Source organism: Gordionus sp. m RMFG-2023, chromosome 5, assembly GCF_954871325.1.
Source record: "Gordionus sp. m RMFG-2023 chromosome 5, tfGorSpeb1-WG-v2, whole genome shotgun sequence".
Classification (NCBI taxonomy): domain Eukaryota; kingdom Metazoa; phylum Nematomorpha; class Gordioida; order Chordodea; family Parachordodidae; genus Gordionus; species Gordionus sp. m RMFG-2023.
In genome coordinates this window covers 21,547,961-21,562,799 of record NC_088779.1, presented here as the reverse complement: position 1 = coordinate 21,562,799, position 14,839 = coordinate 21,547,961, and the positions used below count along the sequence as shown (strand labels likewise).

The 14,839-nt window shown below is 25.9% G+C and overlaps 1 protein-coding gene across 2 annotated transcripts; it reads left to right on the top strand.

Annotated features, from left to right (window-relative positions):
- Positions 1 to 1,584: 1,584 nt before the first annotated feature.
- LOC135929279 (protein disulfide-isomerase A6 homolog) lies at positions 1,585 to 14,694 on the top strand. Of its 2 annotated transcripts, none has more exons than XM_065465791.1 (12): positions 1,585 to 1,665; positions 1,713 to 1,851; positions 6,536 to 6,593; positions 6,833 to 6,965; positions 8,027 to 8,154; positions 9,954 to 10,169; positions 10,503 to 10,658; positions 10,978 to 11,135; positions 11,648 to 11,720; positions 11,982 to 12,067; positions 12,581 to 12,680; positions 14,383 to 14,694. In XM_065465791.1, the coding sequence occupies exons 1-12, from the start codon at positions 1,644 to 1,646 to the stop codon at positions 14,470 to 14,472; spliced, it is 1,359 nt and encodes a 452-aa protein (XP_065321863.1). In that variant the 5' UTR covers positions 1,585 to 1,643; the 3' UTR covers positions 14,473 to 14,694. The 2 variants fall into 2 exon arrangements, with proteins under 2 accessions (XP_065321863.1, XP_065321862.1); XM_065465790.1 differs by lacking the exon at positions 14,383 to 14,694 and adding an exon at positions 13,355 to 13,760.
- Positions 14,695 to 14,839: the final 145 nt, after the last annotated feature.

The window sequence follows — 14,839 nt, the reverse complement described above, 5'->3', positions numbered from 1 at the left end:
TATATTATATTTGATATATTATATTTGATATATTATATTTGATATATTATATTTGATATATTATATTTGATATATTATATTTGATATATTATATTTGATATATTATATTTGATATATTATATTTGATATATTATATTTGATATATTATATTTGATATATTATATTTGATATATTATATTTGATATATTATTGATATATTATATTTGATATATTATATTTGATATATTATATTTGATATATTATATTTGATATATTATATTTGATATATTATATTTGTTATATTATATTTGATATATTATATTTGATATATTATATTTGATATATTATATTTGATATATTATATTTGATATATTATATTTGATATATTATATTTGATATATTATATTTGATATATTATATTTTATATTTGATATATTATATTTGATATATTATATTTGATATATTATATTTGTATATTATATTTGATATATTATATTTGATATATTATATTTGATATATTATATTTGATATATTATATTTGATATATTATATTTGATATATTATATTTGATATATTATATTTGATATATTATATTTGATATATTATATTTGATATATTATATTTGATATATTATATTTGATATATTATATTTGATATATTATATAATAATTTTATGGATCTATTATTAATAATTATATAAATTTATCTTTGGCTTATATTCCATATTCTTAAAAAACATTTGGTTCACTTTTTTTCATATATAAATGCCTTTTCCCAAAAATGCATAAATTATGATGAATAGTTTTATAAAAAAAATATTAACTTTTACATTCTTTCTTTCAAATTGTTTAAGATATATGCATCTATTTTTGGGGGTCAGAGAGTGGGGGGAGGACTTAGAGAGATATTTTTTATTAGCTTATAATGATATTCACAATAGGTGATAAATTTCTGAAGGGGGAGATTTCAATTTGCCCCCCCCCCTGGCTACGCTTATGACATCAAGCCTCGAGTAACCATTTGATTAGCTTCAGAAAATCGCGGTTTTTTATTATTTGCACCCAGATCTATATCAGAGACCTTCAAAAGATAATAATATTGTGATTGAACCATAATAAATAAAATAATTATCATTGAAATAAGTACAATTTAAAAGTTATAATTAAGTGCCTATATAATGTTATACACAAACTAATCATAATATCATTGACACAAACATACATGAAAATGATAAAATATGAATGAATGATAATTTATTATTGGATAAAAATGGATAGGAAGAAATTTACAAACAAGACATGTTTTTTGAATAAATATTTAAAATTTATTTTTAAAATTTTCTGGGAGCCAGGTTTGGGGGCAAAAATTTTTTTGCCCCCCCCCCCCCCCCCCACCTCCATGGCTAGATCTTGTGAATTAATGAAGTCCCTCAAAATTTTTAGTTGAGCCACCTGAGATTGTTAAGGTCAGTGTCGCCGAGGAGGGGGAATTATCGGATATTGGCATTTGTTATTATTAGGATTTTAATTGATAGGTATTTAATTGTACATAAAATTTAGGGCATTTGTCGTGATAGAATACTCAAATTATTTCGAAACACGCATTTTTAAACACGTGTTTTTATTTTAAAAAAAAATTAAAAAGGAACTTCTAAAATTTAAAAGATGAAAAGTTCAATAATTCTAAGTAACAAACAACTATATTTTATTATTTAGTATATAATTTTTTATTAGCGTTCACATTTGGGCTTATCTATCAAATTTCATGTTTGTATGACTCTAATGATGACGTGATAGAATTAAATAATGGTAATTTTAACAACAAAATTATAGGCTGTGATGGAGTATGTTTCGTTGAATTTTATGCACCATGGTAAGCATTCACATAATTACCCCGTTTTTTTGTTAATTTATTTACTTGACATTGTCTTAATTATAATTTTTAATAGTTAATTATTGTACTTAATGTCTTGTTATATGCATTAATTACAAATTAAACTAGTTTTTTTTTCAACTAGTTACTTGATTTTTAAGGAATTTTTTGTTATTTTTTTCAAAATTGTAAATTGCACTACATGCACATGCAACTATAATTTAAAATGTAAAACTAATTTTTATAAAATTTGAATATAACTATAAATATCCACAGATATCAATAATACATTTAATAATCCAAATTTATTTTAAATGATATATCTTAAATTAAAAAAATTTTGAATCTAAATATTATCACAACTTAAGGCTATGACTTAACTGAAGAAGTGTAAGCACTTACATAATAAATAGCATGCTAAAGCATAACCTAAAACTATTATATGTAACACTTTAGTGGTATATTATAGCATAGAAAGCAGGGATGTGAACCCTTCAACAAAATAAAAGGGTCCGGGTTCGGGTACAGGAATAAAACTTAAAAAGGACCCATGTCCAGGGTACATAAAAATAATTAATAAAAATATAATTTTTTTCATTCATTTATTATTATACTTCAATATATACACATTTATAATTTACAAATGAAATAATTTATATTTTAAATGTTTTATTCAATTACACAATCATAATATCTTATAAAATATCATCCTTGAGATCTCCACATTAATTAGATATGACATTATATATTTCAAAGATAAAAATCCACATTCTAACTTACCTAAAATTGATAATTATCTTTATAATACATAAATTATGTATTCTCTTAACTTCTGACAATTAAAGATGCAATAGGCATTTTATGATTCTGCTTTCTATCTGATGATATTTGTTTTTTTTTCTCTATCTAAAAGTAAAATTTCAAGATCATCAATGTTTATTATTATCACTACAACCAGTAGGTATTGTATTAGACTCTAATATATTGTAAATAATGGAGTTTTGTGTATGCCACAAATCCTCAAGATGGTCTTTAACCATTTGTTTTTGCTCAATATACAATAAAACTTAATATCGAGGGTCTAAATATAAATATATAGAAGCGTACGTACACAACACTATTTTGCAAATATTATTGCTCTCTAATTTTCATGTTTTCTAATATTTCGTATAAAGAGGACTGTAAATTTTTCTAAATCTAATCAGCATCTTGCCATAAAAATTCTGATTGTAATCTTAATATTGTTATTTTTAAAAGAACAAATACACTAGTAAGGTCCTTTATTTAGTTCCAATCATCTTCCGACAAAATGACTTCACATGCTCCTTTATTAAATCATTACAGAAATCTTTCAAACTTAAAAATCGTTCTAGCATCATACAAATTGAGAACCAAGGTGTTGTGCATTATTATTTAAATAAAAATATTATTATTTAACTACAAAATAATTCACTTTCAAAATAATCAACGATTATCAAAATTTAGAGAAGGGATATGGTTTATGGTTAATTAATTTGATAGTGATAGGCTGAGTTAGAGTTAATATATTTAAAAATGATTCTTAATAAATCATTTTTATAAATAATGTTACCTAAACCTCGAAATTTCATTAATAGATATCCAATTTTTTTGTCTATGAGCAAAATCATTAGGGTTACCAATATTTTTTTGCTAAAATATTGAGCTAGTAGTTTTTAAAAATATGTTTTTTTATTGAATTTTTTAAATAAAAATAAAAAAATTCTATACAAATAAATTTTTTGACTACCTTTACAAATAAACATGTTATTTATAATTAAATCTTCAAAATTTATAATTTTAATTAATTTGATGTTATCGATATAAGTATTAGAAATATCAAAGCTAAAATGCTAATTTGAGTGAAATATATCAGTTTCAAATGTGGTCTGCTATACTTGGCACCTTACTATATGGGTAAGGGCTATTTTTAATTTTAGTTTCCACGGGTAACTAAAAGAAAAATTTTTTTAAATGTAATTATTTAAGTAACATAAAACAAATTGTTAATTAATGGAATAGAAATAGATAATTTATTAGTTTCAATGTCAATCACAAGAAATTTTACTGTCTTTGTGGCTTATTATTTATAAACTAACCTGGGGATATTAAAAATTTAATTCTAAAAATAGACGAATTTTTTTATCCACATAATTAAGTCTGATGTTTCATAAAATTTTACAGACATCTTGAGCTCAATGGTTCCTCCCATAAGCACAGGTTTTTTTTGACAACGTACACTCCTAGAATCATATGCATAAATTTAATAAAGATAGATATGAGCATCAAATAGAAGCTAAAAATGCTGATCTTCTTCAGCAGATTTTGAGAATATGCAAGCAATATATTTTTTTAAATAGATTTTTGTATTCCAATAATCAGAGACCTTCCCAATGTCTAAATTTTATACCATCTTTTGATTTTTTTTTCATTTTACCCAGCCTTGAATTGACTTGGATTTTTATTTTTGATAATTTTTTGGCCAGACCCGGAATTCTAAAAATATTGTTATATTTTTAATAATTTGGCTTGTATTTCACTACCTGTTTTTAAAGGGAAATATAGCGAACTAATTTGTAATAACTCGCTGGAGGAAAATCAAGGGTGTCCAAAGTTTTAAGTAGGGGTGTACCGATACCACTTTTTGGATTCCGATCCGATATTCCCGATATTAAATTGATATCGGTCAATTACCGATCCGATATCAGATCTAATTTTGTATTCTTTATAGATACCAATGGTTTTAATTTTTAATATACTTTTTATTAGTGTAACATCTATAATTTAACTATACCATAACTTATGTCATTAAAATATATTATAATGATCAGTTATTATATTCGATTCGATTGCAATTCTAAAAGTATATATAATATTTTTATTGTATAATCACTTTTATATAATAAGTAATAAACAAATATATTATTAAATTTGAAATAAATATTTAAAATAATATTTAACATTAATATATCGAAGATTTCTTTTTAGAAATACCAAAATTTCCAATATCAGAGGTCAGCTAACAGCTATGGTGACTGTCAATATCACCAGCTTCATTAAAAACATATTCTGAAGAGATTATCGCACACTTTATAAACAGAATGCGCAAAAAAAACAATATGACAGAATGTTTATTAATTAATTATTATTATTTAAAAAAATATACATAAAAATGGATTTTGATTTTATTTATAAAAATAAATGATTTTAGATATAACCTTTTTAAAAATTTTATAACATTTTATTTTTGTTAAAGACGCCATTTTATATCGGATCGGAAAATTTTTTAATAGGCCGATGGTCGATATTTTAAAATGGGTGAAATATCGGCCCAATCCGATCCGATAAAAAATATCGGTACATCCCTAGTTTTAAGTGTTGAGGAGAATAAAAAAGAGCTAATATATAAGGGGATTTATTAAAAAATATAATTCAAAGATTGTTTTGAATCCTTAAAACTGAAAATAATTTTTTTTTATCAAAAGTTCGTTTCAACCCTACCACAATAATTTTCTGCAATTTACATTAAAAATTGTTTTGTTTCATTTTTTGTGAATTGGTTTAGTCAAACTTAAAAACATTATTGAAAATAAATATTTCGGGCCAGTTTAAGGGGCCTGGAATATCTTCAAATAAAATTCATAACTGAATTAAATTCCTTGCCCTATAATCTTAAAATACATATTAATTTCAAATAATATATAAAATAGAAAAATGCATAACTTAACCTACATTATTCACCTATATGTACCTTATTGTAATTTAATATTTTTATCTTCAAAATTTATAATTTATGTATATTTTATTAAAATTTTTATCAAAACATTAATATTATATTGAAATTACAAACTAGGCTTATGATTAAACAAGGCTAAGTTTGCTTAAAATTAGGAAGTGGTGTCCAGGTACAGGGAATAGAATAATACCGAATTCTATATCTATAATACCTTACATGTATTATTCTATTATTCTAAAGCATCTTTCATATTTAACTCAAACTGCGCAAAGACTAGGAGAAGTCAAAACTTTATGTCCAGCGTGAAGTTGAAAAAAAAAATTCGTTTCTTAAGCAGAATTTTGTTATTTTGAATAATTTTGGCTCTATTTTGCAAATTCTTTCAAAGAGAATAAATTGAAAATATGACCGATAATGAATATTAAGCTTTCAATTGATATAATTTAAAAATCTGTTGAAATCTAATTTATTATTTTGGAACCTCAGGTGTTTAAATTTTTTTTTTAAATTAAAGCAGCCATCCGTTAAAATGACTACATGGGTAAATAAGCGGTTTCACTTTTTTAAAAAAATTTTTTATATTTTTTATTAATAGTAATATTAAGCTTCATTCATTGAGACACATCTATTTTGGGCGGATAATTTTTTTTACTCTTGTGCAGAAAAGAAATTACTCCTGATAATTTCTTTAGCCGGGAATTAAATCTAGCATATTTCTGGCCCCCAAAGATATTTTCAATTACTACAATAAATTGACCTAAAGACCTTCAATGAAATTTATGGGGGCTATTTTTTTTAAACTATGCCTATCCTGCATGCACAGTCAACGCAAATTCACGGTGTTATCGCAAACTCGCGCTAACTGGGAATGCAGGATTACACTCTTTACTCAAACAAATCTTAACACCTTTATATATTTAAACGTGATAGGTGCGGACATTGTCAAAGTTTGGCGCCGGATTACAAGAAATTTGCATCCGCTTTTAAAGTAAATGTTATATATAGTGTAGATATGCTATCTATCAGATTTGAAATATAGTATATGATATCCAACGTTATAAAACCATAAATATTAACGAGTAAAGAAATTATTAAAAAAATGGAGCAATCATCTAAAATAATATTATTTTTCAGTTACAAAATAAGAATTTTGCTTTTTAGTGTATTCTTTAGAGATATGACTTATATTTTATTATCAATCATATATCTCTTTAACCCCAAATTTAGGGAATCATTCAAGTAGGAGCCTTGGATTCGGACGTCGAAAATAACAAAGACCTTGCCAGTCAATACAATATACGCGGCTTTCCTACTATTAAAATATTTCGCAGCGATATTAAGGAACCCATTGATTATTCAGGTTTCGATTGCTCGTAAATAATTATTGAAAAGTACCATATATAATTTTTGGTCTAAACCAAATTTTAAAAAAAACAAAAACTGAGCAGCGGTTTCTAAAAAGTCTGTTATAAGCCCGGTTTAGTGAATTTGGGTTTTTAACAAACTTAAAAAAACATTTAGTGTTACCTGAATTTATTCTAGCATTATAGAGCACCTATACCCTATGAATTTTAGACAATATTTCCCAGAACTTGAACTAATCCTATTTTACTTTAATTTATACATGTACAGATTTTTCATTTAAATTTTCATGGCAGAATTATCTTAAATTCACATGCTAGTACTTTATTCATGCTAAAATACGATTTGAGCAGTACCAGGCCTTTCAATTAATAAAAATTGATAAAAACTTAGACCATTGAAGCATAAGAATTTTGGGGTTTCGGGATCTCTCAATTTTAATTTGAAAAATCTGATTTGACGGGTAATGGATTTGAGCATGAATAGAATATCCCTAATGTAATTTTCGGACACTTTTGCTTTAAACTTTCAAATTACTCTTATAAAATATTTTGTGTAAATCAAAAAATACTCAAGAGTTCATGGCGAATATCTGATATTTATAGGATAGATAACTACATGTGCTGGAATAAATTTATCAGTAAATCAGATTTTTAAAATTGTGTCCTCCCATGGATTCCATATCCCAATACGAATTATATGTCAGTTATTTAGTATATATAGTGTTGTTAATTGGCTCATTTGAGCCGATTTTTTAAACGGCTAACTCAATATTTTATCTAGAAAATTATTAACGCAATCCTGAAAATTTTGGCTAGATGCCACAAAGGTTTGTAAATCTATTAGCGAAATCTCAAAGCTTATACAATATTACCTGGCTAAAATATTGAGTTAGAGTTAGCCGTTTTTAAAAATCGGCTCAAATCGAACTATTTAACAACACTAAATCAGCCATCGGGACACCATAGTATTATTATATGAATGGAAGAACATAATTTTGCAATGTTCTACAAATTTTAAAATCTTGTAAAAAAGTAATGTCAATTAAATTATTTTCAGGTCCCAGAACTTCTCAAGGCTTGATTGATGAAAGCTTTAGGCAATTGAAAGATTTGGTCAACTCTAGGCTGGGAGGAAAAAGCAAGTCTAGATCTAAAAAGTCTGACGGAGCTGAATCAGATGAGACGGTATAATTTAATTTATATTAATAAAAAGCAAAAAATTATATTTTTTATTATCGATTTATGATTTTTTTTTGTTGAATTCTTTTTTTGTTTTTGTTTGAGGAGTAGAATATATCCAATTTTTTAAAAAAAATTTGTAGCCTTTGACTCCGAATTTTTGCCTAAAAATTTTAGATTCGTTTTACGAACTTTAAATATAATATATACATTTCTTTATATTTCGTAACTTTATTTTAATGATTATATCAAATATTTATTTAAAAATGCAATTTAAATATCACAAGTATTCAACAAAACATATATAAATTCATAATATATTGAGTTTTTTTAAAAATATACATATATCTATGTTACACAAAGATAATTTGACTTAGTTGCTAAAGAGTAAAATTGCGAATAAAATATAAGCTATCAATATAGCAAATAATATAAATAGCATAAGGCAAAAAAATGATAGCATAATATAAAATCTAAGAAATAATGCAAAGATGGTAAATAAAATGTATTGGATAAAGTGATTAGAATTTTTAAAAAGGTACTTATTTTTATATCTTAAAACAAAAAGTGTTTTCTTTTATATACCAAAATGAAAGTTATTTTATAACACTATTTTTTTATATATATTTTATTTTAAAATAAATTATTATTTCGTTATTTTGGAACAGGTTTACCTTAATCTTTACTTTTAATATTAAGTTAGACATTTCAATTTATCTATTTTATATATAATTATTTTTATAAATATTTATTTTAAACTATTTATATTTTAAATTAAATCCGATTTTTTTTAAAAACAATCATTAGACACTTTTATGAATGTACACATTTTATTGATTTATTAACATATAAAATCATCAAATCGATTAATTATTCGCGAATTTATTAATCTCGGCCATCCCTTTTTCTCACCATACCAGTAGCAATTTGGGCCGGGACTTTATTTTATGTCAAGGTTACCATTTAGGCATGTATAAGTTGTTTCATTTTTTCCATAAATTTTAATGCTTTAACGATTGTTCTTCGTTGCTATACTTTGAGTATTCATTTGAGCCGGGCAATTGATAGATAATACGTTTCTCTATATGCTGGGCATACGATTGACCCCACACTGCACTTGGGTTGTTCTTTAATCGGGTTGTTGTTTTGGTGCGTTGGGAAATTGCATTTGTTTTGTGTCTTAAGGAACATCATGCATGTGTTCGAAGACTTATTGTTAGATTCCAAACAGTTGGGAAGTAAAAGGTCGAATTGTTTGAAATTTGAAATTAACTTAAATGATTTTTTTATAGTTGTTATATAAACATTTTAGTTATAAATAAACAAATCTTCACAAATTTTTGATCTTTTGAGGCTCTTTTTTTTGAGATGGCTTAGAAACAAACTTTTTGATCAAATTTTACCTAAAATTTCTTTGTGATTTTTTATGAACCCAAATTTTTTCGGGAATGCATAAAATAAATACACAATAAATGAATTATATTGCAGACAAAATAATTATTGCAACATAATATTTAATAATAAAATAAAGCAATAAATAATTACCCATATATTTAAAAACAAATTATACATTATATATGCATCGTGCAAACATTTTTGGATTGGGGAGGGCCCTGACTTTGAATTGAACCCATTAGGTACTTTAATGGGTCATATCCCTAACTGAAAATAAACATTTTTTCGAATTTTCTTATTTACATAACATAGTATGAAACTCTTAATCCTAAAAACAATTACTATTTTGCTAATCATTTATATACTATGATAAACTTTTATTTTGTGTACCTCAAATTATTTACCCTCAGAACGTTGTAACCTTAACGGATGCCAATTTCGCGGACAAAATTTTCAACGATCAATCTGGCGATTTTTGGCTAGTAGAATTTTACGCCCCCTGGTGTGGTCATTGCAAGCAACTAGCTCCGGAGTGGGCCAGTGCCGCTAATACTCTCAAAGGCAAAGCAGTGAAGCTGGCGGCTCTCGATGCAACTCAGCATCCTCTTATTGCCGGAAAATATAAGGTTTTAAAGGATTTATTTTCGATACTTTACTCTTTAACCAAATCTCATAACTTTTGATTGGACATTTTTAAAAATTTTACAAAAATATTTTACCTTAAAAAAGATATTCAAATTTTTAATAAAAAGTTCAATCGAATTTTATTCTAAATCCTGGATAAATTTCTATTTTATAAACTGAGTGTTTGGAACAATCGGGTCGAATCCATATTTTCAGATTTTAATTGTTTTATTCATATCATGTAAATAACGTATTTTGCAAGATCTTGAGTCTTTGGGTTAAATATAGCACTTTTTATTTAATCATAAAGATAAATGATTTACCGTATTTTACAGGTTCAAGGTTATCCTACTATAAAAATGTTTGTCCCCACTAGACCAGGCGTCGAGGTAGAACCCCAGGATTACGATGGTGGTCGCCGTGCAGCGGATATCGTAACATGGGTCAATGATAAATTGGCGGATAATCAACCTGCGCCAGAAGTTAAACAGGTATATTGTATGCGCCATTTTTAAGAAATAGAGAATGCCGCAACAAATATATATTTTTGTATAGAAATTAGAACTTGAATTTTCTTTTTTATACTTAAAGAACACTATTTTTTATACTTATCCTATTAACAAGATAATACAAGGACTTCTTTTTCTTTAGCAATCCATATTAATAAAATTATTATAAATACTAATTGTATTTATGTCTATTGTGAAAGACTTCTCATGAAGCATTATTAAGAGAATTATGATAGGTTTACAACGTGATTTGTCTTTTACGAATGAGTATCTAAACACACATAACAAACTATTTCTTCAGATAATTAACGAAGAACTGCTGAAAGCTGCTTGTGATAAAAACAAACTGTGCATCATATCCTTCCTTCCAAACATCCTCGACTGTCAATCCCAGTGCCGTAATGCCTATATTGATACCCTCACCCAACTTGGGGGCGAATTCAAGAAGTCTATGCTCGGGTAATTATTTATAAGCAATAAATTTATTGTCATCTTAGGCAAGAGGGAAGAAAAAGCTAAATCTTACGTAAATAAAATAAAGTTAATGTTAGATGTTATTTTTATTAAATGAGACTATTACATAAATAATGATGATTTAATCAGCCTATGATGCTAAGGTTGTACCGAGAACGAGAGTTAAAGAGTTCATGATTATGTAGTATAATAGGCATAAGCATGATTTTTTTATAATGAGAACTTAAAATTTGGTCAATAATAAGTAATATTCTGTCCCGCAAAATTGTTTATGGGAATGCCTCTCATTTAATTATTTTATCAAGAAGTTTTTCGCAAATTCTAATAGATATTTATTTATAAATGCTGTAATGACTGCGTCCTAATATTGCACAATATTCAATATTTTTCTTTCTTTTTTAATAACCATTTTAAAAAAAACTTGAAATTTTTTACGAGTCAATTTTTTTTTGTTGACCTATGATTAATCTGAATATTTTCACTTGAATAAATTATAGATGGCTATGGACAGAAGCCGGACAACAACCCGAGATCGAAAGAGCTTTGGATATAGGAGGATTCGGATATCCAGTTATAAATTTTTTACAATTACACTTACAAACAGTATAATTTTTAACAATTTAACCCACTTGTAATAGGTCCTAAGCAACGTGATGGTTTAAACCACCGGTAAGATATCATAAATTATTAGATTCCTGGGAACTATGAGCTAGTTAATAATACTGTATATCGTAACTTAACTTAAACTTTTTTTAATGTGTTCTATTATATATTGAAATGATTCGATCAATTTCGGAAGTCAATTAAAAATAATATATATTTTTTTATAAGGCTATGGCGGCCGTCAATACCAAGAAGAAGATATATACCGTTCTAAGAGGGCCGTTTAGCGAAGCTGGAATCAGGGAATTTGTGAGGTTTTTTAAAGCAATTTATATTTATCGAAACTTTTCTAATTTTTGGCCTTTCAGTATAATATGTGTCATGCAATAAATTGCTTGATGGATATTAGTTCATGATTGATTACATCTCAAATTTGTGATAAAAGTAGTGAAGAATAAATAAAAAATAAGGGATTTTTTTTTTCGTGTTATGGACACCTTTTGACTGATCGTTTATACACTCTAAACTTCCGTACTAATACTTTAATGCTTGTATAAAAATTTTATACGTTTTTCATGTGAGTTTTGCTGTGTTGCTTAATATTATTTTTTTTTAAAAATATTAATAAACAATTAACTCATTTAAGCAATAACAAATTTTTATTATATATCTTGGGTACGTTTAAACTTAAGAAAAATAATCAAAGCATCATTATCTTTGGACAGTTAAGGGCCATAACTGCGTGAACTTATTGATTTTTTTTTGAGTTTTAACGTACCCTTAGTTTAATGTTTATTTTTTAAAAATATTTTAAATTACCAATGAAGGGATATCAATTATGGGAAAGCTGGAACGTCAGCTCCAGTTAGGGAAAAAGAATTTTCGGACATTAAGAAATTATCTCCTTGGGATGGACAAGACGGGAAGGTAATAATAATCAAATGATTGTTTTATAATATACATGATCTATTGATTTACACGCTTATTTTAGGATTATATTAGACTGGGCCTTTTAGCTTTATATTAAGCTATCAGGCCGTGTTTAACTCTCAGATTATTTTCTAAAAAGCCATCTGTTTAGCCCTCTATATAACTTACATTAAACAACCTAAAAAGAAAGATGCTATTATGATCTGTCTTTGTTTTATTTGTATTGAGAAAATATATAAATAACTTAATATTAATATAATGTACGCAAACATAAAACAAACCAGAATAGGTCATACCTCAAAGGCTGATTAGCTTAGGCTAAACAGAAATAAGTTTCAGAAATAATCTGAGCAACACGGCCTCAGAGACTTTTAGTTTTTATGTATGAATGATTGAAATAAATGCTCAAGATAGCCATTTTAAAAATAAAATTAAATTGGGGGAAAAATAATCTTTATACTTTTAATGATAATATTTTTTAAAAATTATAAATTTAATTTCACTCATCCTCTCCCCTATTTTGATTCCAACATAATAACTTATCAAGCTTACAATTCTCTTATCGTCGCAGGCCCAGTTCTGCATTTGACTTTTATAAAGACAATTTTATCATTCTTAAAATTAAATTTCCTTCTCTCCCTTCTTGCCCCTTCCCACTTCATTTGCTCAAGCTCATGTTAAAAACGAAATTAATGGGTAGTTTGGATTTCGGGACCATTCAATTCGAAAACCTTATTCGGCCTAGGCTTGGTCCCAATGTAATGGATATAAATTCCTTTTTACCCGGGGAAGAGGAAGAATATTTTGGGGGAACGGAAGGGGAGGAAGGAAATTTCGATGAGAGAGTTAACGAAAATGGCGAAGAACCGTCTGGAGGAAATGTCGATGCTGCCGAGAAGGCCGAAAATTTTAATTCCAGATCGCGGCGGATATTTTTAGACTTTTTGACAATTTAATTAAAAATCGAACACATTTTATATTATATTGGAATCGTTTAATCTCGTTTACAAAAAAATGCATTATAATACTTAATTAATTTAATGATTATATCAAATATTATCTAAGATTCATATGACATACTTTATTTAAAACCTAATCAACTGCTCAATAATGTTAATAGTGTATATTAAATATAATATATTTGTATATATTTACCTTGAATCTCAGCTAGTCTTCCAATATAAATTTTCATTTTAATGTTTTTGATATTCGTTATTTATAATAAATGTTTTTATGCTAGTTTTTTTTCTAGCAAATTTTTTTCTTTCTTCTATTAATTTATTTACCTTATATTTGAAGAACTCTCAATAAAGATTATACTAAATCATTTAGGAAAATCTTTTTTATAATACCAAATTAACATCAGTAACGAAAATGTTTTTAAAATATGATTTAATCATAAATAACGTTTTTAAAACTTCAATTTTGCAGATTTGATCAATATTTTAGCCAAAAAATTACTTAAATCTCGAGATTTCTCTACGAAAGGGCCAAACTTTTATGCTATTTTTTTGGGCCAGATCTTAAGCGTATTTTCATTTGGCTATAATATTGACAAACGTTTTTGGAAAATGGGCGAAATAGGTTTTTTATAACAGAAATGTTAGAGATAAAAATATTATGTACTATTGAATTAGATTCGAATGTACTTATAGACCATTTAGTAGTTTGTAAAAATTTTTTTAAAAAATATATTTAGCTGGAATTGGAAGAAGAAATTGATTTATCAGACGTGAAAATAGAGGGAGATGCCATCCTACCTAAAAAGACGGAGAAAGTGGAATTGTAAATGGCGACAAATAAAAGAGATAACAAGATTTGACAGAAAACTTTTTTATTAAATATTTATATCTAATTTTATTTGTATTTCATTGATGTATATTTAATTTTTTTTCCTCTACTTTTCTGTATCATAATAAAAATAAATTTTGATTTTTGTAATTTTTTTTTTTTCCAAAGCTCAATAGTATGATATGGATATGAAATATGTATAATGGATACTTTATAATAGAATGTATTGAATACTGAATACTCATGTGTATTTTTAGATTTCATGCGCGATTTAAAAATCCTATAACATTCAAATATTTTAAACACTTTAATAAAATTAGGTTCATTATGGATATTAATTTATTTATCAATATCCACCTGTCGGA

Bases quoted from the DNA above. Each gene is read 5' to 3' on its own strand.
- LOC135929279 (XM_065465790.1), top strand. From the start codon at position 1,644: ATGAAAAGTTCAATAATTCTAA. The intron at 1,666-1,712 runs GTAACAAACAAC...ATTTTTTATTAG, and splicing joins GAAAAGTTCAATAATTCTAA to CGTTCACATTTGGGCTTATC. The intron at 11,721-11,981 runs GTTATAAATTTT...TTTTTTTATAAG, and splicing joins TAGGAGGATTCGGATATCCA to GCTATGGCGGCCGTCAATAC.